At 38.2% G+C, this 21499-nt stretch overlaps 1 protein-coding gene across 4 annotated transcripts in view; it reads left to right on the top strand.

Moving 5' to 3' along the window:
- Nox (NADPH oxidase) overlaps positions 1 to 21499 on the top strand; it is a 390569-nt gene that overhangs the window by 337459 nt on the left and 31611 nt on the right. For all 4 annotated transcript variants that reach the window (XM_083125014.1, XM_083125013.1, XM_083125017.1 and 1 more), the window contains 3 exons: positions 5775 to 5925; positions 18462 to 18672; positions 20151 to 20377. In XM_083125014.1, the coding sequence (XP_082981140.1) occupies positions 5775 to 5925; positions 18462 to 18672; positions 20151 to 20377 (589 nt within the window). The remainder of the gene's footprint in view (positions 1 to 5774; positions 5926 to 18461; positions 18673 to 20150; positions 20378 to 21499) is intronic.

Raw genomic sequence — 21499 nt, 5'->3', positions numbered from 1 at the left:
TTACAAAATCTACGACGACTGGGGTTTCGTCGTGCTGACCACTCGACACTCCTTGCATGATCGCCCACCTATGCTGAGGCATGTGGCAGTGATGCCGGTAGGTAGGCGTGGTCGGTCCTCAAGGGCTGCTTCCCCATTGGTTATTTACTTAGTCAAGTCCGTGTAATGAACTTGGATCATGCAGTGAAATGTTGACCTAACTAAAGTAGTTAATTAAGAAACGTAAGTATTAATTAAACTTACCTTCAAATATTTGAAACTATCACGTGAGATGCTCACAAGGAGGACAGCAGTTAACTTGTTATATTTAATTATCACAAATATAAATTTACTACCGTCTTTCTGTTGGAAACTAGTCGGGGAAGATATTCAAACTATACACTAATATTATAAGAATAACCCATTACATTTGGAAAGTACTTACATGTGTATGACGCAGCTAAGTACGTGTTAAGAAAAAGTGTTTGGCAATGTTGGAATCCATGGAAAGGGTTTGTTATTGTTTCATCAACAAACAATTTTTGGCGTCTGTGGAATGTTCCTGATTATTGTTGTGCTCGCTAAGGATTGGTCCAAATCCGACGAATTAGTGGGGGATCTTCATTGATGACTGGTGTCCACAGCTTTGGTTTACACTTACTTAATTGCAAAGTACAGTAGGCTAACAAACATGAAGAATAATCGGAAAATATACTTGTGTGAGGAAATGAATTTGTTGTTTTATATAATTTTAATGTTGTCACTTGTTATTTTTAATAATAATAATACAAAAATACTGTTCGTATCTCCTCAAAAAGCAAGTTCAAATGTGTGTGCGTACACCAGAATTCAGCACTGGATCAGTAGCGACTTCTGCCTATTGGCACGTGCAATCTCATTCCATTAGAGATCGTGTGGCGGAGTGGAAGCAGCCCACACATCGAAAATCTTCATTCACATTGTTGTTCGCTTAATTTTGCTTGGTCAGTTGGTCATTATCTGGCAGTTGTTTATTTCTAGATTACAACAGATTTTCTGCATGTTGTCTTTGGATCGGCTACCTTGTTTGCAGTAGGGGAGAGCGGGGTCAATTGTAACACGGGGCAAATGTAACAATCGCTATTGTGCTGCTCTCGTGAGGTATTTTTTAAAACTATTCAAACCCGAAGAAAGGAGACGTCAGTTGGGAGTGACTCATGTGGCGGTGGTGCTTACGTAGCGATTGTTCCGGCTATTATTGGGAGTTTTTCAAATTTTCAACACGTAAGTAAAAATAAAAGGTTCCTTTTTATTTTTTAATAGTGATTTCGCGATGTCGTCTGATCAAGGTTTGTATATATCATCGCAATACACAATATTTGATGTATTTGTTAAGATAGTTGTGATCAATTTCTGGTGTCGGGGTTAGTAGCTGCAAGCCAGCAAACAATATGGCGTCAGGATGGGGCAAATGTAACAAATGTAACCGGAGCAGTTGTAACACTGTTACAATTGCCCCTTATGCGTTTCTTATGTAAAACATTCACTTGCATTGTAATAAAAAACATTGTTCAACCATCCTGAATTATTACATTCTGTATGTTTCAGAATGGTGAGAGACAGAAAAAGAACTACCGAACGAGGCCCTTCACAAGATAAGATGGAAGAAGCTGCAAAGTTAGTTTTGAAAAGCAATGTTTCAATCCGACACGCAGCAAAAGCGTACAATATTTGTCATGTGACATTGACCCGTTTTGTTAAGAAGAGACAAGAAAAAGGGAATCCTGTTATGGGTTATAAACCACACAAAGTGTTCTCTGCCTACATGGAGACCCAGTTAACTGAGTATATAAAGACATGTGCAAATATATTTTATGGACTCACCCCAAAAGAAGTCAGACAGCTAGCCTACCAATATGCAAACCAAAATCAGTGTAAGTTTCCAGAGTCCTGGGCAGATCGTCAAATGGCTGGTGCAGACTGGTTAACCGCATTTATAAAGAGAAATCCTACTTTAGCAATAAGGACCCGAGAGTCAACATCCTTAGCGCGTGCTATGAACTTTAATAAAGAGAATGTTATTTTTTTTTTTTTAAACCTATCGAAGGTTTTGGAGCAATATCAATTCGAACCTCAAGACATCTACAATGTCGACGAAACAGGCACATCAACAGCCCCTAAGCCAGACAAGATAATCGCACCAAAGGGAAGCAAGCAAGTTGGAGGAATTAATTCCCATGAGAGGGGCACCTTGGTAACGATGTGCTTAGCCGTTAGTGCCATAGGCAACAGCATTCCACCCATGTTCATTTTTCCACGGAAGAACTTTCGGGATCATTTTCTCCAGAATGGTCCAATAGGAAGCACAGGAGCAGCAAATGGTTCGGGGTGGATGCAAGCACCAGAGTTTTTACAATTTCTCGAACATTTTAGGAAGTATGCCAAGCCGAGTGTTGAGAGAAAGGTTTTGGTTATCCTGGACAACCATGACTCGCATGTTCAACTTCCAGTCGTAGACTTTTGCCGACAGAATGGAATCGTTCTCCTTTCTTTCCCTCCTCACACGTCGCACAAGCTCCAACCACTGGACAGAAGTGTTTACGGTCCGTTTAAAAAGTTTTTCAACACCTTTGCTGACGGCTGGAGAAAAACCCATCCCGGTACTCGCATGACAATATGCAACTTGCCAGGAATTGTTCGGGAATGTCTGCCATTAGCGATTGTACCATCCAATGTTCAAGCAGGCTTCAAATGTACAGGAATATTCCCCTTCAACCGATGCATATTTCAAGAGCACGAATTTGCCCCTTCCAGCGTCACTGATAGGCCTGATTCTGCGGCACGAACAGAAACCCCCGACGAGGCACCTACTAATGATGACAATGAAGTTAATGAAACAGAACAATCAAGTAACTTGGAAGAAACTAGTTGTACCCAGAACAAAGAGCAAGGCAAACCTTGCAATGAACCTCTTCCGTCCACCTCAACAGCTGCTTCTGCGGCTGACATTCGACCTCTGCCTTATGCAGAATCTAAGGAATCAGCACCTCGAAGGAAAAGAAAGAAAAGTGCTATATGGACAGATACACCTGAAAAAGAACTACTTATGGCACAGCAAAGATCGAGACCAGAAAACAGCAAAGGGAAAAAGAGGCTGTTCGACAGAAGTGACAGTCGTCAATCAAAGAAGATAACTGCAAGCAGAAGCGCAAGAAGGTGTCAGGAAAGCAGCTCTGAAGGCGACGAATGTTTTTGTTTAGTTTGCCTTGAGAAGTGGTCCAATAGTGCATCTGGTGAGCAATGGGTGCAGTGCTTAACTTGTGACAACTGGTCACATGAGAAATGTACCAAAGGAGACAGCTTTTACATTTGTCTTAACTGTCAGTCAGAATGATCAGATATATCTTTGTTAGAAACAGTGTTTGGGACCTGGTATGGTTCGATTAGCCTACTTATTAACAAAAGCACAGTTAGCTAATTGTTAATCATTGTGTAAGGGTACATGCTATTTCCAGCAAAAAAATAAATTGTATTTCTGGTAAATGTTAGTATGTTACATTTGCCCCTGTAGTGTGTTACATTTGCCCCCGAGCAAGGGTCAATTGTAACATTTGTCACACATTATTAAAACATTAATTATGATTAGCATATTATATATGGCGGGATCGTGACTGCATAATATCAATAACAACATATTGTAGTGTTTCCATGCCGATTTTCACGCTGCAAAGATAAATAGTTTCATAGGAAATGCATCATTTGTCAAAATTGTTACAATTGACCCCGCTCTCCCCTAACGACTTCAGATAAAATTTTTACCCGGGCGAGGTGTTGCCCCCTCTTTTCCACCCTGATGCTCCTACTTTCCACCTTGCTCCAATGTAAATCATGGCCATGTTATATATAATACGGTTTTGATGACGAAAAATAATAGCCTTATGTTAAAAATACTTTGAGTGTTACTGTTAAAGAACATGTTTATTGTATGTGTTTATTTAATACCTACATAATTGTAATGATCTTCAATTAGGCAAAACGTTAACAGAAAAAACAACATTTATTTAACTTGTAACTTCATGTTTTAAAAACTACATGAAAGACATTCAACAAAGACAAAACACAATCTATCTCCAACTAGACTTGTTCACAGTATATCTTCTTAAATCCTTTATCTTCTTCTTAACTTCTATCAATAATGACATCAAAATAACAGTAATCTCTTAGCTTAAATTCCTACATTAATTTGCAATATGCTTATTAAGTTATTCAACATTAACTTCAATTAATTCTTGACAAAAATAAATCCAACTCTTTTTAAAAACAAATTGCCACACATCCGGTGGAGGCACATAATGGTTCGGATCCCACTTTAAACTGTAGGCCGTGTCTGCTCTTCTATGCATAAAGTGGACCTAAAAAATAAACTGAAACAAATAAATAGCCACGATTAGGAATTGGCTCTAATCAAGGAGGATGCCCCGGTTTGGTCATAACTTTGGTTGCCAATTCGCGATTAAAATTAACCGATATGCCATCTGCCGGGATTTTCAGGAAGTACTCTAAGTAGGATACGTTCTGTTGAAGTCGTTTAAAGCATGGTGAATATGCGAGAAAGTAAGGTCTACTGTTCAGGTTTTTTTTTTTTTTTTTTTTTTTGCTCTAAATAGTTTTATGGGTCAGAACAAATTAAAAGTTTTCATGTGTTTCCACCCCGTGGAATCAACAAAATGAAATTTGTTAATAAATCAGGGAAAACGTAATTGACAGAAGATTGGTATGGGGGATATAACACTGTAATTCGGCAAGGAAATTACGAAGAATGCACGAGTCTGCTTACTTTATTTATCGAGAGATAAATATATATTTCCATGAAAGTAAAGTTTTAAATTGTACTTTATAAATAAATCTCTTTTTTTCCGAAAAATCATGAAGCGTATTAACCAATGCGTCCATGTATTACCGGTGTTACGTATGTGTCAAATTTGGAACAGGTGCAAGTCGATTAAGAGGGAAGATGAAAATAGTTTGAGAATGAATTAATGTCAAATGTAACCAGAAAAAAAGTGGATATGCTAATGTTACTGTTTCATTCAGTACGATGTCCTTTTTCAGTGAATATAGCCTGGTCATGAAATCGTGAATATTATTATTAAACCAGCCTTTCTCTTTCGAGAAAGAACTGCAACGATATGTTCGCAATTTTCTCCTGTCCCAGCTTTTCAAGTACAGGTCAATTTCAATTCCTTTATTTTCAAATAATTTCCGAGAACCCCAGTTACATGACGTGCAGATGATACAGCACTGCTTTGGACAACCAGTGCGTATACATAGTTTCGTCTGCATTTTCCGTGTTATTTTTGCCTATCATAATTAAATGCTTCGTTCTCAGTACAGCTTCACGTTTGTTAGACTACCTGGAATTCACATCGCATTCGCAATATTTAAAAATAATGCGTAATTTAAACGTTTTCTACCATACCAGTCATGACAACACGCTGCTCTTTTGTACTACTGCTGAATGTAAACAAAGATCTATCCTACTTAGAGCGGCCATATTGGAAGCGACACTAGCGCTAAGGTGGTAATTTTAATCGCGAATACAGTTAGCATCATTATGTACGCAAAAACGGGTGCGAGTATTTGAGAGAGGTGACTTCTTAATAACACTTCTTCTGGACGCATAGCTGAAGTGCACACCCATAGAACCAGCCCACCAGTCGCCACTGCACTGGATGACACCCTTCTCCCACACAAAGCAATAGTTTAAATCGCACATTGATGAAAATACATCTGCTTACTTTTGTTCTCTTTTCCAGCCTTTCTTCACGGACAGGGCGTTCCAGATCTTCGACAAGGACAAGGACGGGTCCATCTCCCTCCAAGAGTTCATCGACACCATGCATCAATTCGCGGGAGAATCGCCGGACCACAAAATGAAGTTCCTCTTCAGGGTTTACGATTTGGACGGTAGGTGGCAGCACAATTCCTAATATGAAAATAAACTGTGTTTACGCTAAAGTTTAACCAAAATTGTAAAAGTTGTACAAAATTATGTTTAAGATTATTTAGAGCAAATAATTTTCTTAATGTAGTTTACGTACACTGGTCTCATCAAGTACTCCTTTACCCTCCCCCCTCCCGAACCGAGCCCCGGCTAAACGAAAAACCATGGTTAAGGTCTCAAGACAGCGAATCCTCATTGGAGCAACAGACACACTTTCTTATCGCACTACTGCAAGCTGCACGTCCTGGAGGCGAACACTACTGGATATCGTACCCAACTACCCAAGGCAAAGCACCTCGATCAATTACAAACCTTTAAAATACCCCCCCTACCATCATTGCAGGATAAAGCCATACGTTTTGGTTTAATTGAATTTTCATCCCTGTCATATGATCTCCGGCCAGATGTGAGCCTAACTACATACTAATTTATTCATTCGATAGCGAATCGAGGAAGCAATGGTATTTACACTCCCCTGTCACTTGCAACCAAACAGACAAAAAACCCTGGTAACATGTTGAATATTTCTTCAAATATACATGTGAGATGTGACTAATTTTTCGGAATATATTAAATATGACTGTCCCCCACAAAATATTCTCCCCCATCTATGGCTCGCTAGATACGCCCCTCTGTCTTTAATATGCTAATGACCACACCAGACTTAACTTCACAGATTGCAGTTTCACGGATATTGGTAATTATTATTTTACCTAGGTATATATTTACAATGACACACAATACTACTATTTCCCTTGGACCAGGCCTTGAGATGCCTTCTCTCTCTCCAGAAACTGGCATTTTTCTTATTTAACGTCGCTTCTCTCTGCCACTCTTGCCCAGTCGCAAGGATGAAAGTGAACGATTGTTGGGTGAGATTTGTGAAAGGGCACTCCCAATGGACACACACATGTCCAAGCCGAGACTCGAACCCGGAACCATCGACGACGAGATCGTGAAGAGACAACTAAGGCAGCAAAGGTTTTTGTTATTTTTATACGTCGCTTTTTTATCTCGCTGTTAATCTCGACGATGAGAAAGGATGAAATGACGATAGGACAAAAATATTCATGACTGACCACTGTTCGATCCTCGGACCTCTGGCTTCGCAACGCATTTCGTTGCCCATTTGTTTTCAGATGTCTTGATTTGGCTCTAATTCCCCTACATTAGTTGTAATAAACATGTGTATTTTCTGTAACAAGATCAACACGTCAAATGCTGTTTTCAAACTGACACTAACTCATCTAAGAGATTACGTGTGTGAATGAACGCGCGCACACACAAAAACACCAGACACACACATTTGTCACTATCTTAATATAGAAATCTTAACTCCCACAGACACATGTAGATTCGTTGTCATGGCCTTCGTGGAATGATTCCTTCTCGAAAGTATCTGTGGTAAAAGTAAAATAAAATTACGTGAGCTTCGGATACTGAATGGGTAGTTCCTTTTCTTAACACAAAATTATGGATAAATATCTAGATAGCTTAAATTACCTTCATTACAGACACACACACACACATACAGTCACGGACACTGCCGGCTTGTAACGATTCCATTGAAAGTCAATGTATTCATTACAAGCCGGCAGTGTCCGTGACTGTACATATACAGGGTGTCCATAAATAAGTATCTATTTCGTTGAAATAGTGATTTTACTCGCAATGTTTTTCATGGTATATGTTCGTTACTTTCAACATGTGCACCATCCACATAGACACATTTCCCATCTGTCGGCAGTGGCGCGAAAGACGTTGTGGAGCATTGCCGGTGTAATGGCTGCAGCAACTTGTGTAATGCTATTTTGGAGCCCCTCCAATGTGGTAATGGGTCGGGTGAACACACGTTTTTTGATATATCCCCATACAAAGAAGTCAATGGGCGTGAGGTCAGGGGAACGCGCCGCCCACATCAGGGATCCCCCGGTGCTCATTCCATCTACAAGGAAAGCAAGCATTCAGGAACATGCGGACATTTAAGGCATGGTGCCATGTCTTCCTCACAAATATCCCATTCATTTATACAAGGACAAGATGGAAATTCTTGCAAAATTTGAAAAATCGTCAATGTTGTTGGTTTTTAGGTTCACATTAAAATATGGTCTTCGTGCCCCCTTTGGCAACGGGCCTGCACTGTGCCATTAGGTCATAATGGAATTTGGTTAATGTTTTCAGAGTCTACACGGAGGTTGGGGGGGGGGTGCATATCCCCCTTTTGGCCCAGTATTCCAAAGAAAAAAAAGAACGTCAACGGCAGGGAAACATGGCAAAATTGGAACTGGCTACTAAAAACGTATTATTATTATTATTTGTTCAGCACAGGATACATTTCCCAATTATGTTGAACATAATACACTGTGAATAAATAACAATAGAAGAGAAAAAAGATACATGAAAGTATGAATGTCTATGTACACAATATTTACATTAATTTATGAACTTATTGTTGTGATTATCTTATATATATATACCCCCCTTCGACAATTCTGGGTACGCCACTGGTATACACATTGCGCTATTACTTGCAGCATCAAAGAAGTTATTTCGTTCTCTTTGGAGGCTGTTGATGCCTCGAATTACCACCCAAAACGAATTTGCTGATCCTTGTCTCGTAGCAGAAAGTTCAATAAAATGCCAGGAATAATCTATTCGCATTAATGTTTTTGCTTAATCTTTAAAACCGAACGCACTCTTGGTGTCTTTGGCGGAGCTTTTATCGCAAACCTTTCCGAAAGCATCAACGTCACAGGCGATGACGACAAACTGCCCGTCGGAACACATTTCGGTCCACGTCGCCGGCCATAAAGCCAAAGGACCCAACAGTTAACGGCAGTTCAGCCGTCCACGTGACAAAAAAAAAACTTGAATTACTATAATTGGGGAACTGGACCCCGGCCCACGAGCCCCCGGGGGGAATTAATTGAGGACGCCGGGAGTTGTGTAAAGCTAGTTCTTTGCCCACTTCTCCTTTGCGTGTCGTGTTATGTGCCCATTTTTTTTTTACGCAATGCAAATTAGCAAGGCCTCCTTAATTAGTGTTACTGTCATCTCTCGTATGCTTATTAGAAATATAATTAAGATCCGATTTTTCTTTCGTTAAAAAGGTCAGCAAACTGTGCGCACAGCGAATTCGTTGTTGCTTCAATGAACCTCATAAACTTTAGTGTTAATCCCTTCCCCCCCACCTGTCGTAATGAAGACTTTGAGAAATTGTTGGAAGATCGAGAGTTTTTGTGTGTGTATGTATTATCAGAATGAAATATTATTTTTTCATACGAGGCGTAAGTCATGACAACTATATTTTTTTGCGAAAATGCGGGACCGGCACGAAAATCGGAAATATACAAATGGAAGGGGACAGTGTATGTATGTGGAACGTAATAATAATATAGATCATATATGTACCAGGTATAGGATAGAGAAGCGAGCAAAATATCCTTAAAGATAGCGTCGTGCCACATGCGTTTCCAAGTCAAAAAGCATACAAGCTAAGTGACACGTTAGTTGACTCAACAATGAATTACCACTGCCCTCTGTACAATAACCATTCATCACAGTGCCATCTATGGGTGACACGTTCTACGAGACGTATGATCATATTGTGGTACCACCGTCTAACTTTGAGAAAAATATAGTTGCCATGACTTATGCCCCAGTCCTCGTTTATAGCCGTATGAAATTTTCGAAAGAGGACTTTAGAAAAGCATTTACGAACAACAAGAGGGTATTCGAATTATTTCGACAACCATAAACAGCGAAGTATGGATGGAGTCACAGGTAAACTACATTAATATTTTTTTTTGTGAACTCTTGCAAGACACACATTATTGTGTTTATCCCAAAATGTACAGTCACCGGCAATAAAAATGGGACACCTAGATCCTGAAATACTCGCTTCCCTGCCAGGCGTTATGTGTGTTGCCTAACTCAACGGCGAGGATAGAAGTTGCCATTGCAAATTTGCTATTAAAATCCACTTATGGATGACGACTATGCGCTAGCCAACGCATTTAGAGGAATGGAAGAAACTTTTCCCAGGTCGACGATAATAAAAACTACCATGCTAAAAGACAATTGTCCGTACTGGCAATATTATCCATAGAGAACATCGGCTCAAGTCTGGAATATTGAGAAGTCGTGAGCGTATTCAGCCTCAGGAAAAGCACAAAAAGACATTTTATGTGCGAGTGAAATGATTAAATATAATTTTAATCAGTAAAAAAATATTATTTAAATTTGATCATACTTTTGCTGACGTATGCCTGAATATTTTGTGTAGATTTACATTGAGATTTCAAATTTAAAGAACGGTAGGGGGAAAGGGGTGCGGCATTTTAATTTCTCCCAGGACCTCATGATGTGTTCCTAGGACAGTGTTTGTCTTGAAAGTCTGTTGGTGTTATTCGGCGACATGCTGCACAACACCGCCCAGACTCTGTCCAAACAATTTATTAAAATATACATTTATGACCATAGACAGCCCACCCTGATATTTATCATCCGTTCTGCGGCCTCAAGTCACTGCAAAAGAGACTGGTGCTTGCTTGGCTTCCAATTAGCTTACCATTGGATGAATCGCCATTATGGACAGTGGTGATTTCCAAACATCATGGTTGATCGGCCAAGCGTGGAAAAGAGCTCCATCGTGACCTGGGAGCCTTCTGGTGCTTCGAGATAATTAATATCGCGGCTCGGAAGGTTGCCGAGTAAACATCTAAAGTGAGAATAAAGGGCCTGCACCAACCGTTTTTCGCCAACCTGATCCCTTATCTGTCTTCGCGCAGGCAGTTCGTGTGTCCGCTAAATTGGGCTGGCAACAGGTTTCTTTTCGGCTGCATATGACGAATGCTTCCTCTAATACAATGGCTGCCTCATCGACAGAGAATCGTGTCTTTCTTGGGTTCTTTTACTCCGTCGAATCCAGCACGGGGTAATTGTGGGAGATTTGTAAAGCAAAGATAATGCTTCGTGCCCAATTAGATATGCTATCTTTTATCTTTCTGTGGTAAAAGTTGAACAAGAAAAGAGAAGGGTTTACATTTGAAAGAATGCGCGCACACAGCGTACTTCGCAACGTTACAAAAAGGTTACAAGAAGTCATAGGCGTCGACTCCATGAGGCTTGGGGGAGGCGGCTCGAGCCCCCCGCCCAATGTTATCGATGTGGGGCAGACCCCCCCCCCCCCCAAATAATTTTGCTTAAGAGAATCTAATGTATTATTTTGCTTCTCTTGTAAAGTTTACTCTGAATTGTGCCACATGAACTTAACTTTAAATACACATTTGAAATGTTCTAGACCATCAACTTTGGGGGGGGGGGGGCTATGACCAGAGACAGCAAAACACATGACTTATTACTATATATATCGTCCTGTTTTGTACCTAGTTACATTTGTACTTGGTGCAGAGTCTGAAGAAGACCTTGCTAGAAGGTTGAAATGTTACGTTTAGTTTGTTTCATAATAAAATTAATTTCTGCCTTGGTCAGCATATTGAGTTTTCTATATACTAAGTATATAATTATGAGTATTATTAACATTTCTACAAAAAAGTTTCAAAATAAGATGTGCATGAACTAGGAGAGTGGATGGGACGTTCGGGCTACAAATGGCTCTCACATGACATTCAGAACGAGATCATTGATATATTAGGGAGATCTGTTTTGCGCTCCGTGGTAGCAGATATTAAAAGTCGGGAATATTTTGGTATTATGGTTGACGAAACTTGACATATCCATCCGTGAACAATTGACATTTTGAATTCGAACTGTAAATGAAAATTTTAATATTTTTGAGGAAATCATGGGCTTTTACGAGATTCCGAACACTGAGGCCAAAACTTAAAAAAGGGAGGGAGGGAGTCATTCATTAATTTATTTCAATGATCAGAGTCCCCCAATAATTTTGACAAGTCGGCGCCCCTGCAAGAAGTTCCATCTGGATTTGCTACGTAACAACTCAGGCTTATTGGCAGTGGCGTAGGCGAGATTAGAATTCAAGACCCCCATCCGTTCTTTAAATGTAAAAATCTCAATGTGAATCGATACAAAATCTTCAGGGATACGTCAGCAAATTATCATATTTAAATAATTATAAATTACCGAGAAGAAAATTATATTTAATAATTTCACTCACCCTAAAAATGTCTTTCTTAGTTTCTCGGGAGCTGAAATATGAAGCTGTAGGAAGGAAGTAAGCCACTGTTGCGTTCTTGAGTTGCAAACAACCCAAGCATTTAAATGCCTCGCACTTGCTTCGTGGCAGTTGGAGATGCTTTATTGTTAACATTAAAATCGAGAGAGAGAAGAAAAGACAAGAAAAATTGCTTTTTATTCGAGAATAGAATAAATGGCTAAAAATGTCCACGCAAGTTATCGTGAATTTTTGCGTAAATGTTCACATGAGAAATATGACTATTTTTTACTTTTCCCGGGCCCATTTAGATTTAAAGCCCGCCCACCTGTATGTTACGCCCCTGATTTGACGTATTATAACGTTTAACTAGAATTTAAAGCCAGATAAAATGCAGAATGTTGTCGCCCACTTCGCTACGCCACTGCTTATTGATTATAGATTTTTAAGACATTGATAATGGGGATAATTTATATCACAATTAAGATGCAACTGTGACTGTCTTATATACTCAAAAATAACAAGTATTCTCTTTCTTTTGAACATATGTTTATAAATTAACAGGGAGCAATTGCGATTAAGAACGCTGTATCAGTCAATATTTTTAAAATTCCTTTTTGTTTGGTAGGAAGTTTGATTTAACGAATGTCTTGTGTTGAAGTATAACTGAGTTTGTACCTGATTGTTTGAAGATAAATAATACTTTAGGAAGTGAACTTATACTTTTAAAAATTCTTGCTGCATATGTTATTGTTACTCGTATATAATATTATGGAAACCCAGTTGAGCCCTGAGGACTTGAAATTTAATTTTTAAATTGTATAAACGTTTGCTTATCCTTCGTATGTACTGTTTAAGCTATAATTCAGTGTAATGTAGGCTACAGTTGTGCAACTGAAGCGAAACTCATTCTACAAAGTTACGTTTGTAACATTTATAGCTTTTTAAATAGCCAAATCGATATAACACGTTATTAAAATTATTTTATCGGCATTTTACCCACAAAATGTCTACTTTCAATGCAGGTATCCGGGTTCGAATCCCAACCTATGCATGACTACCTTATGAGCCTCCCTTCACAAATTTCATCATATCATTGTTCATCCTCATCTTTTCGATTAGCCAAAAGTGGCAGAAAAGCGAAGTATAAACCAAATCAATCAATTAAGTCTCCTCTCATTGGTTACGATTAAGTCTCTACATGATTTTATTGTTAATGTTCAGACTCCCCTTGACAGACAGACAGACGATAAATATGATAAATATCCCACCTGGTATTCTTTATTCTTTCAGCTCACGAAGTGATATCTTTATACTTGTAGTAGTTTAATCAACAGATGTCGTATGGTTTTATTATTGACATGAAAAGATAAATGAACAAAAGAGTAAACATCAAGAATAGTTCTAATGTCTCTACACTGAAGGTTTACTCTGTAACAATATTTACACTGACATGAATTAATCTATCATGACAAAAGAACTAGATTGAAGGTTGTCTTCTTGCATAATGGGAACACATTTCCATGTGTGGCTTTTTAGCTTATGCCACAAAGATGTAAGCAAGCGGTCGCGGGTTCGATAACCAGTGAAAGTACATAGTGGTTCAGATCCCACTTCAAACTGTAGACCCTGCTCTGATTAGCCTACCTGTGCAGCAGGTAGACTTAACTCACGCAATTTTGGGTAAGATGGGTGCCATATTTCAGTTATGTGTGACAAAAGAAATGTGGGTGATAGAGAAGAATGATGCACCAGAATGAATCTTTTTTGATGATGCATTTAAACGTTTGGTCTGAGCTACAGAGTGTATGTAGCTCAGACGAAACATTTAAGTGCATCATCAAAAAATATGCATTCTGGTGCATCAAAACGCATCAACTGATGCATTGAAGTGCGTCTCGACTGAAATAAATCCTCACTTGAATCAAATGATGCACTTTGATGTTTCTTTCACGTCATACAAAAATGCACCCAAATGCATCAAATGTGAATCTGATTCTTTGAAGAAGCCATAAAACACACTTTAGTGCATCCATCAATCGATGCATTCTGGTGCATCAATCGATGCATTCTGGTGCATCAATCGATATGATGCATTTAGTTCTATGAGTGTGGATGAAACTTACAGAGATACTAAAAATAAATTGTTGTAGATTGGAAAGAGTGGAGACTCATAAGCAATCTGCACATGAAACAATAAGTTAAACTGAGAACAGGGAAAGAAATGACAGAGGAAAAGGAAACTGCTATAGAAGTACGACAAGGATACTGCCTATCACGTACAGTCACGAACACTTCTGATTTGGAACAACTCCATTGACTTTCAATGAGGTCATTACAAACCAGAAAGTGTCCGTGACTGTACATGATTCAACATCTACTTAGAAGAATTAGAAAAGAACTGTTTCCAGAATAAGGACTATAAATATGAAGAAGTGAGTATTTTGTAGTTTGCGCTCTTTGTTCATAACTGTAAAGCCGGGTAAAACTAGATACCTGCAAATGACGTTAACTTGAACCGATTAACTTTCCAAAATGAATAACTGATACTGAGTTAATTTTTCGTCGAAATAACTGTAACTATTAGAAAGTTACAATTAAACACGAGGTTTCCAGTCGCTGAATATCTTCACCTTGACGATCTGATTTGAGACCAAGCAATGGCAACACTGCAGAATGCTTTGTGCAAAGATCGTTTAACTTAATTCGGAGCGTTGGATAAGAAAAAGAAATCTTGACACGTAAAGGTCCGTGGCATCACGGCAATGTTATGGCTGTCGGCAATCTGAATGTTACAACTCAACCTTGGCCTCCTACTTTTTTTTTTATTCTATTTTCGGTTTTGCTAAATCACGAATTCTCGTTGCAATTATAAGAGAGTGAGATTTCATGCATTGCTTTTTTAAAATGTTTAGTATGCGGATTACAAGGAACAAATTGACTTTGCCTGTTCTGAAACTGAGAAAGCACATCCTGTGTTTTCTCATCAGTCTATTTGCATTTTTTTTTGTTATTTAATCTAATGATGAAGAGATGAATTTGATGAAGGAACAAACGCATTCCTTAATCAAGACTCGAAAACATAGGATGCTTGACTTCCGAGCTCGTCATGCTAACACTACACCATGGATGTTGGCTATGAGCAGTGGCGGCGATTGGCTTCCGAAACCGGGGGGGGGCAAGGTGCCCAAACTGGAGGGGGGGCAAATACAGTATATTTCCCTTTGTATATAAGGTTTAGCATAGTACGGGGGCAAAAGTGGCGAAAAGTGAAGGGGCAACTGCTCCCCTCGCCCCCTAATCACCGCCACTGGCTACGAGACAGACGTACAGTGCTCTAAGTGGAAATTCTTAGGCTGTAGCAGGTCCGTACCCAGGATATTTTTTGAGGGAGGGGACAAATCCGAAAACAAAGTGAAGGTCCAAAATCCTGTGAGGTTGATTGAATTAGATTAATTTACGTTGTTTGTCTAATCCCGACCATGAGGATAAGTGATTATATGTATGATGAAATTGAGGACAGAACACACAATGAACGCCCAGGCCGCGATTCGAACCCGGGACCAAACATCGCAGCTCGCTGTGCAAACCACTCCGTCACGGTGGTTGGCCAAATGCTGTTGGAGTATTACATGTAACCACGAATGCTATGGTAATATTACAACTACAGCTAAATGTACAATTGTAGAGTTGCAATATTATGGTCCAACTAAAACAAATTCAATTCACCTATACATCCCTCCCCAACCCGACCTAATAATCAGCAATACAGTCGCTTACAGACAAAGTACACGGTGTACAGCTTACTGCTTTTTGTTTACATTCAATTCTCGGAAGCACTCGAAGAATGCTGTGTTCCGCAAATTAACAATGTTTCCAATTTTCCTTCAATTTTCTTGTACCAGTACAATTGAACAGCTATAATAATTCTATGTTTGAAAAATAATATACTTGTAAACGAAATAATACGTATTAGCAACTATTATTATAATAAAGAACATGCCTAAATGTGAGTTAACAAAGATAAAGACAGGACCACAGCAGTTCGAGAAAAAGTTGGGACAGTGATTAAAAGGAATGGACTGTTTTGACCAAAGCCTTGTATCAATGGTTATGAAATTAAATTGACATGTATTTGCAATGATTATTAAAATAAAAGAACATGACTAATTCTGAGTTAACAAAAAAAGAAAGAAAAAAAAAGACACTTTGGCATAGTCGGGACAGGGAATAAATTGGGACGTCTGGTAGCTTTGCGTCAATGATAAAATTACTCAATATTGAAGACTGCAGACTTCTGGAGCACGCCTCTCTCCACAACAAACCCATTCATAATACAAGGACAATTCGGAATTTTTACAAATTTGAAAAATCGTCAATGTTATTTCAGTAGCTTTTTATAGTTTCACATTTAAATATTGCACAGCTGGAGGGGGGCCATGGGAACCATTGGCTCCCTTGAACTATGAAATATTTTAATGTGAACCTTAAAAAACTACGAAAATAACATTGACTTCTTTTTTAGATTTTGCAAGATTTTTGATTTCGTCCTAGCATAAAGGAATGTTTTTAGTTTGTGGAGAGAAGCAGGATCCAGAAGTCTGCAGTCTGCAATATTGAGTAATTTTATAGTTTTATAATCATTGACGCAAAGCTACCAGATGTCCAAATTTATTCCCTGTCCCGACTATGCCAAAGTGTTTTTTTTCTTTCTTTTTTTGTTAACTCAGAATTAGACATGTTCTTTTATTTTAATAATCATTGGAAATACGTGTCAATTAATTTATAGGCTAAGTATATTATTTTCCAAACATAGGATTATCATGACTGTTCAATGGTCTTGATATAAGAAAATTAAAGGAAATTTGAAAACATTAATTTGCACTGATAATATTGCATCCAAAATATACTCTAATATACTTCAATATTCATATCCATATACATATCCCATAGTGAATATATTACATATAACAATCATTAGTTGAATTCTCCTGTCAGAAAAATAATGATCATTTATTGTTATACTTGTGTGGTGAATTTCTATTTCTATTACATACCAATAATTCTTTGCTTTACTTTTATATAATGTGATTTTTTCGACTAAGCATATTCTACAGTCAAATTCTGACAATGTTATCAACCACAAATTTACTTGTATGTGTGTGACATGTATTTGTAGCTGTAACTTTTAAATGTAATTAGCGGATAGCTATAATTGGGCAGCTAAGTGCCTGTTGGTCTCCCAAAACATAAATATAATAAATAAAACATTATTAATTTGCGGAACGCAGTACTATTCGAATACTTTGGAATGTAAATAAGCACCAAGCTGCACGCCGTGTGACAGCCTGTGTCTGTAAAAGCGACTGTGTTGATGTTTTGTCGGGAGAGGAGGCCTATCGGTGAGTTAATTTTTTCCCCCTTTACTTTAGACCATAATATTGCAACTCTATGTTTAGCTCTAGCTGCAATGCTATCATAGCATTAGTGGCCACATCTAATACTCCAGGAATTTGCCGACCACCATTTTGTAGTGGTTAACACATCACGCTCAGACTCCAAGGGTCCCAGGTTCGTATTCCAGCGTGGGTGTTCTTTGTGAGTGTCCCTTCATCAATTCCATCATGTCATCACTCATCCCTATCGTCGCGATTAGCCAAAAGTTGGAGAAAAACGGCGTAAAATAACTTTGAATCAATCCAACAGCAATTTGGATCTTCTCTTATTTCCAAGTTTTTGGATCTGCCCCCCTGAAAAAATCCTGAGTACGGGCTTAGTCTGTTTGCTCGAGCCTTAGGACTAGCCATGAAGGCTCACATGTTTAACATGCGTAATATTTACTAGTTGTGGGGGTGCAATCTCCCCACTCCCCTCCACTTCAAGCACCGGATGTAGAGGTGTATTGCGAGGAAGACGAGACTTGGCAGATGCCTGTTTCGGTCTCGGTCTCGTCTCGAAATATGTTCCGATCGAACAGAGGCCATTGAGACATTTTTTTTCTGTTTCACGCCTCGTTTCGACGCTACAAATCCTCCTAAAGAGAATTTTATCACGAGTACATGCAACAATGCATATATTATGTGTCTAGGGCCTCATTTTCAGAGATGAAGAAACAAAAAATATAAACTTTTTTCAGGGCGTCGCTCAAGCTAGAAGTTCCTCATTGCATAATTTAAGAAGGGCGTGGACTCAAATTGGGAGCAAGTCACCAATACTGTGACCACTATAACTACAGCCCATTTAGAGGTTTTAAACTGAAACATTTGCGCACAATGATCTTGGTAAGTGAATTTAATTGCACGTACGATAATTGTCATAAATTTACCATTAGATATATATAATATTTTTTCCTAATCTTTACAGAGGATGGATTGATACAACACAGAGAGTTGCAGCATGTAATGCGTGCTTGCATGGAAGAAAATGGTATGAAGTTCAGTGATGATCAAATAGAAAATTTGACCATGGCGCTGTTCGAAGATGCTGACAGTGAAAACAGAGGGGCTATTACATATGAAGCTTTGAAAAATCAGTTGGAGAAGCACGGTGGTCTATTGGAAAACTTGTCTATCAGGTATGCGCATATTTTTTTACTTTTTGTAAGAGGTTCTCAATATAATGTTATTCTAAGTTTCATCTACTTCATTCATATCTTGAGATATTTGTATGACGTTAAATAACATATGATGGGAAAAAATAATCCTGTAAGGCACAATGATTTTTCATAACCTGGTCAACATTCTGGCCAGTCTTCTCCGAACATTCAAATTCAACAATTATCGTTCCGAAAGCGCTTCCACTGCAGTGAGTGTTTCGTTCATATTATTTGCATTACAGGATCTCTATTGTTTGTCGATGCAGTGAAGTGATGTAATAAGGAGGACCAGGAGTTATTGATAACATTGTGGAGAAGGGATTTTCGGCATTTACGAAAAAAGTGTAAACAATCCGAAATGGAATACCTGTTCCTGATTCGGAGGACTTGTTTCATGCAGGAGTTGTAAAGGATGGTAAGCAGTATATTAGGCATTATCAGAAGAAAAAATCTCTACAGAGTGGGTGACAGAGTAGAAAAACAGTAAAACTTCATTGTTGGCCTTGTTCGTTGGTTTCCTCTGAGAAAAGTGTTGTGAAATAGTTGGATACTGAGATTTATCATATCTATTCCACGCAATTTGAAAGCACGGAAAATGATGGTGCTATTTCCTTCCCGTTCAATGTTCATCGCACTGCATGAACGAAATAATCGAAGTTGAATTGTTGGACTCTACGTAGCAACTACCAGAATGTATTTGCTAATATGAAATAGCATACATATATAATTTTCTGAATAACGTGATGGCCCGGGAAGGGGGTGAGTTCTGGACCCCATAACCCATTTTGGTTGGCCCATGTTGCTTACACTAGTCTAAATGTCACCGCAATGAAATGCCTCCTTTGCACCCCTGGAAAAAATTATCTTGCTTGCCCCTCACTGGAAAAAATCCTGCGGACGTCCATGAGAATGAAGATGTTCAAATGAGAAAGAAACAGCATATGAACTTACCAGACAAAGTTGATAATATTTATGGTTTCATTATCTGTGCAAACAGGAAAATAGTGGATAAACTCCAGTGTAGCCATAGCATGTACGCTCACAAACACTTGTGGGTTGTAACCAATCTCGGTAACTTTCTGTGGAGTTTCTACAAGCGAGAAGTGTTCATGGCACTACATGATGATATATATGGATACATTATTTTCATTAAAATAATGTGATGTCAATATTTTATGCTACCTCATATAGATCTCTATCATTCCAAAGATGACATCTTTGTGTTTAATTGTGAGTATTTTGTAGTTTCATAGTGTATAAAAAGCACAAAGTGTTAGTTCATGTAAGAATGAATATGAAGAGTTTGCATGAAGCAATGTGGAATATTCAGTAAATGGTTAGGAAGGAAAAAGTATTGATAATGAAATGTTTTGTTTTGTAATAAAAATTGTACAGATATTTCATTGTTTAACAGTTTAAAGTTTGTCATATTACTGTTTTATCTTTTCTTCCTGCAGTATTGACAGATGGCTGGTACCTCCAAAACCACAAGCAGCGCCAAAGTCAGTGTGGGGAAAGCTAACAGCTCTGAGACCTTATCAACTGTCAAGGCCATACATGAAGAACAATTATGTGTACCTCATATTTGTAGCAGTATTCTTTGTTATTAATGTAGGTTTATTTATCTCCAGAGCTTTCCAATACAGGAAATCAAATGGTTATGTGATTGTTGCCAGAGCATGTGGTAAGTGGTATTGTTTGTTTGCTTCACATCAATAAAATTATATAAATATTAATTTACTTGTAACTTATTTGCTGATATGTCCATAAACATGTGTTTAAACTGTAATATTTTTGAAGGATTTCAATTTCAATAGAACTAGTTATGGACATAAATATGATATTATACAAATGTGTTATTGAAAATATATTACCATTATTATTATGCAAATGATGATTATAAATTATTTTGGTTGCATGCATTAGGTGTTCCACTTTCACTTCCAAACTTCTGGTCACTTTACTTACAGGAGTATAGGTTACTAATAGCCTATGATATTAATGAATTGTTTACTAAATATTTTAAAATATATTATATTTATAATGTAGCCAGGTACATGACCATTGTGGAGGGAAAGTGAAAGGCATAGGTAGATGGTGAATACAATTCTAATAATAATTAATATTTTTACTTGGTTAAATTTTATAGTTAAATTACCAAATGTTTATTGGCCATGACTTCTGAAACAGAACCCACCTAATAACAATAACCTTTAGCTGCCGAAGCTCTAGCGCGCCTTTATTCTCGTTCACGCAGGTTCATTTTCAAGCGCGCGCTTTTCAAACTTGCCGCGAAGAAAAAAAAATGTAACTCAAGAACTAATTGTCGTAGACAGATTAAATTGTTTTTTTGTTTTCTTTCTAGAGGTGAGGGCTTTTAGGTGAAATTTATACATTGTGCGTCCCAATAATTAGTGTTAAACGAAAAAGAAGAAGAAGTTGAATTTTCTTTAAAAAGTTGTACACCCCTCAATAGATCGAAGTGAATGAAGAAAATGTGGTATGTAGTGCTGGTATATTCCTACAATACAACCGTGTAAAGTTTCGTTGACATCAGACTGATACTTCTGCAGTAAAAAATAATAACCTTATGTCAAGCGGCAGTGTGACCAGCTTCGGGACAATGTCCGGAATTTCGCTTCTAGAATATGCCCCATGGACGCTGGATCGACCAAATTTGGAGGTAAACACGACAGAAGACCGCTCTATAAGCATATGTCATGCACGTCTCGCAACTTTGAAAAGGAACGAAAATTACGAGGTTCTGAAATTTTGCGTAATTATGGAAAATTTCGAAATTTGAGCC

The sequence above is a fragment of the Lepisma saccharinum genome, chromosome 7, assembly GCF_977018435.1.
Source record: "Lepisma saccharinum chromosome 7, izLepSacc3.1, whole genome shotgun sequence".
Taxonomy (NCBI): Eukaryota; Metazoa; Arthropoda; class Insecta; order Zygentoma; family Lepismatidae; genus Lepisma; species Lepisma saccharinum.
Note: the sequence above shows the minus strand (reverse complement) of the source record. Positions and strands in the feature narration are given on the sequence as shown.